A 14,066-nucleotide genomic window follows, 5' to 3' on the forward strand; every position below is an offset into this window, starting at 1 on the left:
ATTTCAGGCAAGGGAAGGAAAGTGAGCTAAGGCTCTGTGGAAGGAGGTCTATGCAACAGTTGAGCAACAGAAAGAAGGCCAGTGTGGCTGGGGCTTGAAGAAGGAGAGGAAGTGAGAGATTTGGCCATTTGGCCAGTGGCTGGACTGTATGAGGGGCCTCATGGGCCATGGTAAGAGCTTTGAATTTTAACACAAAGAGTACTGAGGAAGTCACTGAAGAATTCCCAGTTGAGGTTGAAGGTGGGTGCATGGCTGGATTTACATTTGAAAAGATAGCTCTGGCTTTGGATTGGAGAATAGATGGTGTAGGTGGGGTGTGGCAGAGTCCTACTTCCATAGTCTAGGTTAGAGATGATACTGGCTTGAGTACAATGATGACATGAGGATGAGTGACAAAGGCAGAGGCAAGAGCTCTTTGAGAAGTAAAGAGACAGGGCTGCCTCCCATACTTCATCCTTGAGGAGGAGGGCAAGGTCGGAGCAATAAAACTTTATTCTGGGTGGTCCTAATGGGCACAGAGGAGGCCTCAGTCAAGACTGTTAGGAATATATATTGAATGTCACATGTAACTTAAAAAATAATAAAAAAGATTGGGAAAATACATAAATCTTTGGGGAAAAAAAAATCTCCCCCTCCTGTGAGAATGGGATTTCAGAAAGGGGAGCAGTCCCATCTGGCTGGGGTAGCAACAGGGTCAAGTATTTGGGGGCTCTGTTCTGATATGGCCTGGAGAAACAGGGATGAATCAGGTGCCCCTGGGGGTGGAGTGAGCAGAGAGGATGGCTCATGGAGGGTGGGTGGTGGTGGCGGGCTCAGGGTGTGGCCTGGGTCTTCACTGCCCTTGCTCACCCTGGAGAACTACACACACTGCTCCCAGGAGAGAGGGCACTTATCTTCTGTTTTTATTTTCTATCTTGAAAAATAAATTGCAACTTTTAGAGTGTCACAGAGCATATAGACTGGTGATTCTCTACTGTATATGGAATAAATTCATGAAGCTTTAATGAATTTATTCTATTTTTCTTCTGGGAAAATTGGCACGGGCAGTGGTGAGCTATCTCTTTGCTCCCATTCTGAAAATAAAGCAATGGGGCTCAGTGGAGGAAGAGTGTGCAGAAGGGTTGTGGGTGGTGGTGGTGGTGTGAGGAAAGGACCCTCTGAGCCAGGTGGGAGCTGAGTAGGGCAGGGCCAGCCATGCCTGGTTCCAAATGGCTTGGCCTGGCATCAATTGGCCATGAATAGCTAGGGTGGTTTGTACTGGTTCCAAGGAGGCAATGCCAAGCTACAAACATCTACAGTATTAATGACCAGTTTGAGCTGGTGTAAACCAATCTAGACCACTTTCCTGAAATCAATTTAAATTGTGTCATACACTTAAACCCAAGCACACTATTTGAATTTACTGATCTATTTCTGAGCCATTTCTAGCTGATTTAGGTGCCTTCCTACTTTTTTGAATTAGTTGGTCATCGAGAGAGAGAGAAAGAGAGAGAGAGAGAGTCTGTCTGTGTGTGTGTTGACAACATCTGCCTCTAACTCCTTTTTGGAGGTTGAACCCAGCCAGGATACAACAGTTGATCAACCTTAGTTCTATATGCAGGTAAGTGACAGTAGGGTTTTCCCTGGGAGATTCTCAATCCTGGTATCTCCCCCTCCATGGGAAGGAGACACAAGGATGGCTTTTAGAGTGATGGCAGCCATTGTGTGCTCATTCAGGGCTGAATGGGGACCTGCCAGGAAGCTAACAGCTAACATGACCTGGGAAAGGGTCCCTGGGAAGCCCTATCTGCAGAGTGGCCTTTTGGCCAGACCACAGAGGCTTCTGAGCTGGCTGACTGGGGCAGATTTCATTAACTATCCAAGAAAGCAACTGTATCCACACAGTGGTGTAGCCTGGAAATGTATATTGAATATGTATTGTCTGGAACAGTCTAGACAAGGCAGTGTCTGGATAACGGATACTGGAATTTGCAAAGTATAACTTGCTATATTTAAAACACATATCCTGACCAATTTCTAAAAGATTCAATGGAGGATGAATTTTAATGAAAGTTCTTTCTGCCAGAGCCTAATTTCTTTAAGGCACATATATATAATTTAGGTTGTATTTCTTCTGAAATGTCCCTAGGTAGAGTTATTTCCTAACAAGCTGCAAACCTGACCCTGTGTGATCCAACTCTTGATCTGTTCTCCAGCCTTGTGCTGTGTCCTCTGCCCTTTCCTGCCCCCAGCTCCAGCCTCCTGTGCCCCTCTCTTCCAATGGTACTTACACATGCTGTTCTTTGCCTGGAAGGTGGACTCGTCCCTCCACCAAGCTTTGCCTTCAGCTTACAGCTCAAGAACCACTTACTTCCTCTTGTCGTTCATTTGCAGTCTATGCTCTTATAATGCTTCTTGTCATGGTTTACGATCATACATTTTTGTGGGTAAGTGATTATATATATTATTACTATCTGATGAATAGTACCATAAACTTCATCTTTTAACATATCTTACAAGATAATATCATCTAGTAGAAGGATTTCTCAACACTTGCATTCATGACATTTTAGGCCAGATAATTCTTTGTCGTAGGGCTGTCCTCTGCATTGTGGGATGTTTAGCAGCATCCCTGGCCTCTACCAACTAGATGCCAGTATCACCAAGAATGTCTCCAGACAATGCCTAATGTCCCTTGAGGGCAAATCATTCCTGATTGAGAACCAATGACTTAGAACAATTGCTTATAAGAAGTTTGGGTTTTCAAAGGCAAGTATCCTGAGAGCCCTTCACTGAAGCACTGATCTCTTTCTAGATTGCCACTGTCCAATAGAAATATCATGTGAGCCACATAAGTAGTTCTAGTAGCTACATTAAAAGAAAGTAAAAGAAAAAACAGGTGAAAAAATTTTAATAATATATTTGATTTAACTCAATATATACAAAATATTGTCATTTTAGCATGTAATCAATATAACATAATTATTAATGAGATAGTGTGCATTTTTTTTGCAAGTCATCAAACTCTAGTGTATATTTTTCTTAATTTAGACTAGCCACATAACAAGTGCTCAATAGCCACATGTGGCCAGTGGCTAGTGTATTAGACAGGAGTGGGAGGATTGACCTAAGTTCTCTCAGAGAGCTTGGCCTGGCCCACCCTTTGGGTGGTCACCACATTGCCCCCCAACCCCTCAGCAGAGCCATGCATGGCCCTCTTTTGTCCATTGGTGCCCATAGGTTACATTCTATCCCAAGCACCCCAAGCAGAAGTCCTAATGGCTCTGACCACATTCTGGAGGGCCAACTTCCCCTCCAAAGTCATCCATGTGTCTGCGACATGCTGATGAGATGTGTGTGCTCCTTGTGAGTTTACAGGAGGCTGGAGGGTCCTCCTCTAGGTGAGACTCACACTGTTTCCAAGCTCTCCAGGCAGATGTTCCACCCACCTCCAAACTACCATTCTCATGCTCATTGCTCACAAGGAAGCTCAGCCCTCCACAGACACTGACCACCTGAAAAGACATTCTATTTTCTTAAGAGACAGATGTTCTCATCTAAAATGACACTTGCTCTAGCAAAGAAGTTGCTGTCCAGAAAGAGGCTGTCCCTAGCCCTGGGACTTGTCCTCAGTCTCCAGGACACTCTGCAGGGACACAGGGTGGCCAGGGCACTAGCTCAGTACTGCAGGATCACTCCTGCAAAGACTCTCTGAGTCTCACCTCTTACTTTCTCTGCATCTGCTCCCTCCACAGGCATCCTCATCTCCAGGCCTGGCAGCTTCCTGGGAGTTCTCTAGAGGAGCTTTTGCCTGCCTCCCAGCTGCCTGTACCCAGCGGTGGCAGCTACTGTAGGCTCTGCAGAGCCACCTGGGCCACTGGAATGAGGACCCTCACTTGGACCCAGCTGTCTCCAGAAGCTAGGGCATTGCTTCCCTAGTGAAGAACACTTTTATCTTGGCTGCTAAGACACATCTTGAGCATCGAGCATTTCCTTTTTAGTAAAGGAACAAAATTTCCCCAAAGTTGTCACCTGGTCACTTTGAGCCACCCAGAAACAGACTATGGGGTATAAAGCCTGCACACCTCCTAGGGCCCAAAGATGGCCATCGTCCCTTTGTAGTTTCAGGTATGACCTTACTGACTCCAGAATCCTCACTAGGAAGAGACATCAGTCCTGCCCCATCTAAACCCCAGCATGGCACCTGGCTAGGTGTACACACACATTGGCCAAGAGACCTACTCACACAATGCCCAGTTTCTCCCTACGAAGTTGGACTTACCCCGCCTGGCTTGCCTGATCTTTGGGCTCAGCATGGTCCTGCAGCCACCCCACCAGTGTTGCTGGGCCGATCATGCTGTCATCCACTTCCCTTTTTTCTTCTTCTCAATCAGTTGCCCCTTATGCCCCGCAAGGGCTCCCATGGCCACTGGCTTCACTCGCGAGGCTCCCTGGGCTCCGTCCTGGCTCCGGACCGCCGGCTTGCCTTGGACTACATAAACCTCAATGCATTATTTATCCATTCCAGAATTAATTCCCATCCAAGCGAACCATTAAGAGTCTCAGTAACGGCTGCTGATCAATCACTGGGCCGGGGGTGGGAGGGTGGGGGGCGGCCTGGCTGTCCCTCTGCTGGGTCAGAGTGCACGTGGTGCTGTCAGTCCCCTATCCGAGTCCAGCGGACATGCTGGTCTCTCCTCCCACACCCGCAGCAGGCAGGAGGTCTGCGAGGAGGGTGGGGCGGAGGGTGGGCGGTTCCCGGGCTCGGATCCGCCCTCTGCTTGGGGAGGGCTCGTCGGGGTGCGCAGGACACGCCACGAGGCTGCAGGGAAAGCAAGGACTTCAGTGGCGGATCTGCCTTGTCAAGGCCCTGGGGAGACAGCACACTTGGTGAGAGGCGGGCCGAGACTCCACCAGGCAAAGCACCCCTCCAGAGCCTGTCCAATGGGACTTCTGCTCTGCCTGATATTCCCTCCAGAAGGGCTCAAGAGGCAGTTGATGAGCTCACGATTCCAACTGTTGAAAGACAGGTGTGTTTTAGAAGGACCGCACAGCCTCCGCAGTTTTCAGATCCTCAGGGGACTGGATCAGTAGGGAGACAGAGGCTTGATAGGGATGTTAACTTTCTCTGCTGCTTTAATAAGGTGACAGGAATAAGAATGTTCAGGGCCTGCACACAGAAAATCAAAAACTGTTCACTGAGTAGTAAATCTCTGCTATTTGACATAGTTGTTTCATACTAGCATAATTCTAAAGTGTGAATGTATAATTGAGCTTTTACGGGGATTAGCCTCAAGATCCTAAAAATTGCCTCAGAAATGCAATCACAGTAATTGTTACCATTTATTAGGTGCCTACTATGTGTTCAGGGTTGAGATTGGTGCTTTATATTTAATATCTCATTTAATTCTTAAATTCCTGGAGTCAAGTGCTATTATCATGGCTTTTCAGAGGAAGAAAATAATGCACATAAAAGTTAAATAACTTGCCCAAAGTCATACAATATTTTCAAGGTGGGGATCTAAAGCCAAGGCTCTGTGTCTACAGCTCATGCTCGTCCATGACGTCTTTCTAAATACCCAAATTTCAACCATCACACGAACAGTTCCTGGCTTGAGAGCCCTCAATGAATGCATCAGATGGTGAGAACCAACCTTTGTGCCTCTGAAAATCACCTATGTGCCCTGTTAGGCATTTGCGCCTGGGGCTGGGATTTTGTGCCTGGGTCCTGTGGGATCATCTTAGTTGGAAGACAAAACGTGTGAACAAAAATCTCTCTGCTTTTAACAACTATGATCCCTCCCTAATTCTCATAGTGCTCCTACGTCCACTGATCCCCGAATGTCATATTGATGTGTAATGAATTCTAGCAGCTGGAGGGGAAGAGGTTCCATAGGCTGCGGGTCCACTGGGAGCCCACTGAAGCAGTCCTTGCTAGAGATGACAGGGTCTGGACAATGGAGAGCAAGGGAGGATTGGAGAGATTAAGGACTCACCAGGATGTGGTGGATAAAATGACCAAGCTGAAGGGAGAGAGTCCATGGTGACAAAGCTGTCTTACTCAGCATCAAGTCACTTATTCTGGCCCTCAGCCATTCCTCAGAAGGTTTGAATAAGTATCTTGACATAACATTCAAGGCTACTGTCCATGTCTGCCTCTGTGAGCTAATTCTTGTTAATGCTAGATACAACTATATATATGCACGCACAGACCCCATTCCTGTGTTCCTGTGCCATTGCATGTGTACTTCCCTCTCTATTAAATTCCCTTTCCCACTCTGTTGGAACTACATAAACCTGATCATGCCAAGCCAGTCCTCTGTGAAACTGTGCTGATCCTGACACCAGAAAGAGCCACTAAGCACTTCCCCAGGGCTCTTATCTGTATCCCTTAGACTGCCCAATGCCCCTCCTGCACTCCCAGTCCTGAGCCCCAGGCCAGACTCAGGCCAGGAGCCTCACGAGGAATACTGACTTGATGGGTATATCCAAGACACCAGTGAATGACAGAATTGTGCTCCTTTCCTCTTGGGCCAGGTTGAGGCTAGGTCAGGCTGAAACAGGGGCCGCTCAGGAGTGGGGAGGATTTGGAGCTGGAAAATCTCACATAGATATCAGGGTCACAAGGTGAGGTCCTGTGGCCATTGACAAGATCTTGAGCAATCATGAAGTCCTGTGAGTAATGCAGCCTGGACCACTTCCTCCAAACCAGAGGCAGGAAAATGCCCTGAAGATTTAGTTTAGGTCCACTCACACTTATTTTGGTTAAGAAATCACCCCTTCTACCCCTCCCTCAGGCGCTTTTTCTGTGCAGCTGTCCGCCCCCTCCCCCGCCCCCGCCATGACATTAAGTCACTTCGCCTGTTTTTCTGGGGATCAGCATTGGAATTGGACAAAACCACAGAGGCTCTGGGCTTAAACCCAGAAGTAAAGCTGGGAAAAGGTCAGGAGCCAGTTCAGACTGCACTCGAGAATGGTGGGGGATGGGGATGGGGAGCAAAGAAGCTCTTTGCTTCTCTCTGCCCTCAGACCACGTTCCTAGTACTTCTCTGCATGGGGGGATCCATGGGGTCTCAGCTGGGAGGGCCATTAGAGTCCCCTCCTTCCTGAAGTTTACAAACCCTGCTCCGCAGGACTCTGAGAGCTCTCCAGGTCCCTCTGAGGCTGGCAGGAGGGCAGGTGGGGTGAGACAAGAGCAGAGTGAGAGAATCTGTTTAAAATGATGGCCTCCTGCATAAGCGTTTGTTTGAAGGAATTGCCCCACTCCTGTCACTTAAAGGCAGGAAACTGAGGCCACGGAGAGAAGATAAAGGTGTCACTTAGCAGTAGAGACAGAGAGATGGCCTCCTTTCCCACTGTCCTGTGTCTGCTGCACAGCACTGCCCCTTCCGGCAGTGGTCCTGGGCCCCTCACTGTTTCTTGCCTTGCATCATTTCAGCAATTTCTAAGGGCTGCTCTGTGCCAGGCACCGCTAGGCACTGAAGGGTGAGTAGAGAAGATTGGTGGGCAGAACTCTCTAGAAGGCATCTGCCGAAACACACACATCTTGGTGGGATGTTCACCCACCTATATTGTTGGTTCAGAGTCAGGATGATTTCACATCAGTGTGCGGACAAAAAAGGGATCCTACAAAAAGTAACCTCACAAGGTGATCTGATCATAAATGCCTAACTGGACAGGTCATGGGGCATAGTCACGCCCCAGGAGTATAACTTCTTTAGTAAAAGGCTTATCTTTGCCTTAAGCCAGCTCTGTCCATTGTTTAGTGCATCTGGGTTAACACAACTTTGAAATGCCCCTTTTCAGACCCCTTCTTCTAAAGGGCGACTCTGTCAAGAGAGCATATAATCTTGTTAATTATCCTGCAATCCGATTCCCACTTTGCTTTCTTCCACCTTCATGTCATCTTCCTTATGTTCCTTCTTTAAAAGAAGCTACAAACTCATTTCTTGGAGGCATTTATCTCAGTCTGTTGAGATCTTGCTTCTAGGCATATCCTCTGTTTGGCTCAAATAAAATTTTTATAAAAATTATCTACAGGTTTGGACGTTCTTACATTAACAGTGATTCTCAATCTTGGCTGCATATTGGGGAGCTTTGAAAACTAATTGCTGCGTCCCACTCCCAACAGCTCTGGTTTAACTAGTCGGGCATGTAAAATGGTCATTGGGAGTTATAAAAGCTCCTCAGGTGATCCAAAGTGAGGCCATGACTGGGAACCACTACTTTAGAAGATAACTGCATGTCCTTGAGCCTGGGGCCACCAGAGGAAGTCTTCGCCTATTGTCCTCTCTAGGGAGGTGCACACTGGCCAATCGGTCTCTGGTTAGAAAGTGGTAAGGGGTATTTATCTCAAGACTACAGGAAACAGCTCTATTCCATGTAGAGCCACAGGTACTGCGGGGTAGTCTGGCAATACATACACTGTCCAGTAGAGGGGGAGTAGGGCTGGGTTTGGGTTCTGTAATTTTGCCATATGTTCTAGCTTAGTAAGGGGGATCTGCCACCAAAAGAGTGAGTCTTTCTCTGATTTTTACCAAGGTGCCATAGAGATAGCAGAGCCTGCTTCCTTGTTTCAGAAGCTGCAGGGAGGACAGAGTGAGCTCTTTAAGAGGCAGAGGGAGAAAACATTGCTATCCTAACTCTGAAATGCCTACCCAGTGGTCACCATCACCAATGTACCCTGACTTCCTAATTAGAGTGCTGTCTCTACTGCCAAGCAGCTGATGTTCCAGCTCCTTAGGGTGTCACTTCTGTTCATTTTAGTGGTAGGCTGAATCAGCTGGCTGGTACCAACAGATGTAAAAGCTGATTATTAAATTTTCAAGTGCTTTGCAAGTCAGTTGTTTAACACAGCCATCATCAACAATTTAATTATATAAACTTATAATTAAATTATATTAAAAAACAAAGGTGATACATGCTCAACACACATTACTTCCTAATTATTTTACTTAATTTTTCTATTGTTTAGATTCTTAGGTTATTCATGTCTATATGGTGAAAATACTATTTGTGATGTCATCTTGACTAGGCCATGGGGTGCCTAGACATTATGTTGATCATTATTCTTGGGTTGTCTACGAGGGTGTTTTGGATGAAATTAACATTTGAATCAGTAGACTGAATAAAGCAGATTGCCTTTCCTGATGTGGGTGGGCCTCATCCAGTCAGTTGGGGTCTGAATAGAACAAAAAGGCTGACCTTCCCCTGAGCAGAAGTGTTTGGTTGCCTTGAGCTAGGACATAGTTTTGTTTCTGCCTTTGGACTTGAACTGAATACCTGCTTTTCCTGGATCTTGAGCCTGCTGGCCTCTGGACTAGAACTACACCATTGCCTCTCTTAGGTCTCCAGCTTGTGAACCTCAGATCTCAGGACTTCTCAGCCTCAATAATCATGTAAGCCAATTCCATACATGCACACACATACATATATAAAGATATATCTATATTTATCTATATATCTATATCTATATCATCTACATCTATCTCCTATTGGTTCTGTTTCTCTAAAGAACCCTAATATAACTATATATCAGGCTGCTACTGCGCATCTCTTCCCAACTCCTTGTTCAGTGGTCATTCTGGTGGTTTGAAATTGATAGCAATGAGAGTATGTACACCAAGAAGATAGAAAAATGCTATCAATCAGAACTTAAATTTTTTTCCTCTGGAGATCTGGTTGTTAGAAATTTGCCAGCATGCCCCTGGTCATTCCCTACCACATTATCTGTGTGCTCCAGTCACTGCTGACTCCCTGCTGTGGGCAGACAGTGCTAGCTCTCCACCTAAATGTGTTCTCTCCTTCATCCTTGGCACATCTAGATGCTCAACATTTCCTAGCCTCCTTGCAGACTGGTGTGACGCGTCCTGGCCAGGCCTGGCCCACAGGACTCCTCCTCAACACTTTTCCATGAGTGTCTCCCTTTTCTAGGGGACTAGAATGGGACTACCTTGGAAGTCCCATGGAGAAGATGACAGAGGCCCCATAGTCAGGGTCCCTGAATGATTGAATGGAGTCGAGCCCCCATTGTCAACCTGGAAACATCTCAAGTTGTTTATGAGAGGGAGAGCCATTAGATATTTGGTCTTCTTTGTTACTATAGCTAACCTTCCCTCCAGATAAACACTTGCCTGCCCTTCTTCACCTACCAAACTTTGATGCAGCCTTCTGGACCCTGTTTTAACATCACCTCCTTGCTCAGTACCCCATGGTTAGAGTTTGGCACCTTTAATACCTTCCTTCTTGCCTGAGGCCACAGGGACCTTCTAAAAGTTCTCCTTCCAGACCCAATTAAGACTTTACCCATAATTTAAATATATAAAATTTAAATTACCCATAATTAACCCATAACTTAAAAGTTAAGCCATAATTTAAATATTACAGCCCTTAATTTAAATATAAACTATGAACAAAACTTAATAGTATGCTGAACTTAAGATATTCTTTCTAGATTTTTAAATTGTAAAATGTGTGGGATTCATCAAAGGTGAACTTTTCTGCTCTTTTGGTGGCCTTGCCTTGCCGGTACTGAGCATATCCTTGGTTTCACCTTTGGGCCCTTGGGTACTACAAGTTGCTGTGTTCCAGAGGACAGGGCTGCTCTCCTGGCCTCAATCCTACTGCCTTAGGCCTAAAGTCTGTTTCTGTCCTTTTGCCCAATTCCTCCTCCAGATGCTTAGCTTAGCTTTTAATTTTAGTTTTGTCCACACAGTACAATCTACCCTCTCATACGTAGCCCAGGCCCCCAGAAAAGAGGAGCCCTGGACTCCTTTTTAGGGTCTTTTGTGTCTTGGGATCCTGGGCAGAGAGTCAGAAGGACAAAGATGCAGAATATAGGATTGGGCTTTGAGAGTTCAGACCATAATATGCAGGCTTTGTTTGGAAAGTCCCTGAACCATGACCTGTAGTCTCAGGCATGTATTTTAGACTCCTTCCTGCAGCCCTAGTCTGGGGGTGGGAGGGAGGTGGCTTAGGGGTCCCGAGTTGTTTCAGATACCATAACCTTTGTTCTAACCTCCATTTTAGCACTTGTCACATACCACTTTTAACTTTGCGACAGCTAGTGTCCAGGCAGCTGAAGTCCAGGACATACTTACTTTGTGTTGAATGGATGAATGAGTGGGGTCCCAGCTGGGTTTCTGGTGGCAGATGATGAGATGAGAGTTTTATTAGGGATTAACACCTGTTCGTGAAAGGGGCGGAAGTAAGAGCAGGGTGGGAGGGGAGTGTCAGAGTGCTGTATAAACCTGATAGTGTCTCTGCCAGCACACCTGGGAACTCTGAAGCAGATGGCTCAGAAGAGGGGTCTGGCTTTGATGAGAGGTGGTTAGGCCTGTGTACTACTGCCTTTCACAGTCATTGGCTGGGGAGGGAGAATGACCTTAGCCACTACTGCCTTGCGTAAGTCTTTGGCTGGGGGCCACCCAGGAAAAGCATGAAGTTGGCTTGAAAGTTGGTGGCTGACCCCACTCCTTGCAGCTGGGCAGTGAGTTTTTTCTTGAAGGAAGCTCTGAGCAGCTCAGTTGTGTGTACCACACAGGGATTCTACAGAGTACATAAGCTTAATTTTTAAGCCTCCGTAAATGTTGGGTTCAGATAAATACTATTCACTTAAGAATCTTTGCTGTACTTGGACATCTGTCTAGACTTTACATTTAACTGGGCAGCTTTCAGATAAAGATTTTATTTTGCTGTGAAGTCTCACTGTGGGTTTCTCAGAAGGGAAAGCTTCTATTAGAGAGTGTGTGGAACAGGCAGTGGTATAGGCCATGCCATGAGTGTGTGGGATTTGCTCAGGGAACTGTGGGAGGTGGCAGAAAGGATTTCAGCCTATGAGGCCTGACACCCTGGGCTAGGAAGGGTCCCCTTCTGAGTTCCTACTTCTGGCAGTCAGAGGCTGAGAGGACAGAGATAAATATGACCTCACTAGTGGGTTTCTGGGTCCTGGGAATATGATGTACTGAAGTTCCAAGGAGCTGCCACCCTTCCCCCAAAGCAGCGGTTGGGTGACCCAGGTTACGGTCAGCATCAGCTTGCCAGGCTCAAATGGCAACCTCTGTCCTCACACAGGTCCAACAAGGAAGCAGGTCTGAAATGATTTCCTCTATCCCAAAGAGTCAGATTTTAGAAAATGATGAATCATCACTTTGGTCAGTTTTGCATTATTGAAAAACAAATCTTCTCCCTTGTGAAAACACCTGCTTGTTGTGGAAAGGCAGGGTCTAGAACAGATGGAAAAAATGTAAATTTCCCAGGTGCCTTCTCTCTCAACTCATACCTCTCTCCAAGGTCAAGATTCTTCTCCTGTTCCTCTCCTTTGGAGAAATCAGCCCTCTGTGGGCACATGGCCTCCATCTGTTCTTCCAATCATTTCTCTTCCTTCTACATCTTTAATCCCTCCCTCTCTTACTGGTTCTCTTTTCCAAGTTGACAAACACATGTTAGTGTCCCCTGTGCTCAAAACTACACCTTCCTTTCATCTCATCTGTATAGTGGAACAGAACTTGCTTTTGGGCTGTTAAATACCTAACTGCTTCCTATTTTGGAGCAATCTGCCACCATCTCCCTCTTTGGAAGCCATAATGAACAGATCAGCTCTGTCCTTGCAGGCAGTCTGATGTGGCCGTGTGATCCAGGCTCAACCCATTAGATGCTCCTGCCTGGATTTGATCTAATCTGATAGTGTCATGAAAAGACTGAGAGATGGTTAGATTAGGCTTTAAAGAATTAGCAGCAGTGACAATGTCCAGCAGTGATGATGGTGCCTTCAGGCAAGGTGGAGGCATCCACAGGGGTGTCCTGACCATGCATTTTCTAGATGATCCTTGCATCTCTTGTTTATAGGCCCTCTGGAACTACAATCATTCTCGTCCATTTTCCAAGCCTGGTTCCCCAGCTCCCAAAGGATTTTGTAAATCTCCAATAAACTCCCAATAAATTCTCTTTTCTGGCTTTAGCTGATTTGGGTTGCTTCAACCCATAAAATTCTGATGCCTATATCACATCTTCAGTCAATGTTTTCAAATTCCTGTTCTCTCTCACTTCCTAATCATTCTAACTCAGCACAGATGGTACATCTAACTCAGCACAGATGGTACAGTCTTCCACTTGTCCATTTTCTCACAGATGGCATTTCCTTCCTTATTTCCCCAGTTATGCCACTAATTACTGTATATTTCAGACTGGAAACCACAGGCGATCCTTCTAGACCATGGCTCCGTTCTTCTACAGCCTGTTATCATATTTCCTGGGTGAGGCTCATGTTGGCCATGGTTGAAAGTAATCTCAGCTCACTCAGAAGGTGGGGCTAGATGAGGCCCTTCTGCTTTCAAACAATCCTTTCCTCTTAATCTTTACTTCGTCCTCATTTATTTCAAAGTCCAACTCTTGCCTGGGTGTCACCTCTGCCATTTGTGAGTATGTGATACGTACATACTGTCTTACTTTAGTTTGCAGTGGAATGACATATTCAAAGTGCTGAATGAAACACTGTAAACCAAGAATTCAACATCTAGTAAAACTATTCTTCAAAAACAAAGGACCGTCTACGGCCATGCTACCCTGAACATGCCTTATCCCGTCTGATCTCGGAAGCTAAGCAGGGTCAGGCCTGGTTAGTACTTGGATGAGAGACCACCTAGGAAGACGAGGTGTTGTAGGCGTAAAAAAAAAAAGAAAAGAAAAGAAAACAAAACAAAACAAAAAACCCACAAAGGACCAATTAACACATTGCCAGATAAAAACAGACCTGTCCAACAAGAATTATTAAAGCAAGTCCTTCAGGCTGAAATAAAAGGACACTAAACAGTAACTCAAATCCACACAGAGAAATAAAGAACCAGTAAAAATAGTGATATATGTAAACATTTAAAACACTATTAATGTATTTTTCTTTGTAACTTCTCTTTTTTCTTATCTGATATAAAAAGTAACTGCATAAAATGACACGATAAATCTAGTTGATGAGCACACAACATATAAAGATGTAACAGGTGATGATAACAACTTAAGTGGAAAGGGGATAATGGAGATATATAAGAAAAATTTTTATATACTATTGATATTAACTTGGTATTAATCCAGAC

At 45.7% G+C, this 14,066-nt stretch overlaps 1 protein-coding gene and 1 pseudogene across 3 annotated transcripts in view; one reads left to right on the top strand and one right to left on the bottom strand.

Annotated features, from left to right (window-relative positions):
• ARHGAP22 (Rho GTPase activating protein 22) overlaps positions 1 to 4,563 on the bottom strand; it is a 156,062-nt gene extending 151,499 nt beyond the window's left edge. For all 3 annotated transcript variants that reach the window (XM_011355390.2, XM_011355389.2, XM_011355388.2), the window contains exon 1: positions 4,262 to 4,563. In XM_011355390.2, coding sequence (XP_011353692.1) covers positions 4,262 to 4,295 — 34 coding nt within the window. In that variant the 5' untranslated portion in view covers positions 4,296 to 4,563. The remainder of the gene's footprint in view (positions 1 to 4,261) is intronic.
• Positions 4,564 to 13,524: 8,961 nt separating this feature from the next.
• LOC111736617 lies at positions 13,525 to 13,643 on the top strand (annotated as a pseudogene).
• The last annotated feature ends 423 nt before the right edge of the window (positions 13,644 to 14,066 follow it).

The sequence above is a fragment of the Pteropus vampyrus genome, unplaced genomic scaffold, assembly GCF_000151845.1.
Source record: "Pteropus vampyrus isolate Shadow unplaced genomic scaffold, Pvam_2.0 Scaffold20, whole genome shotgun sequence".
NCBI lineage: Eukaryota > Metazoa > Chordata > Mammalia > Chiroptera > Pteropodidae > Pteropus > Pteropus vampyrus.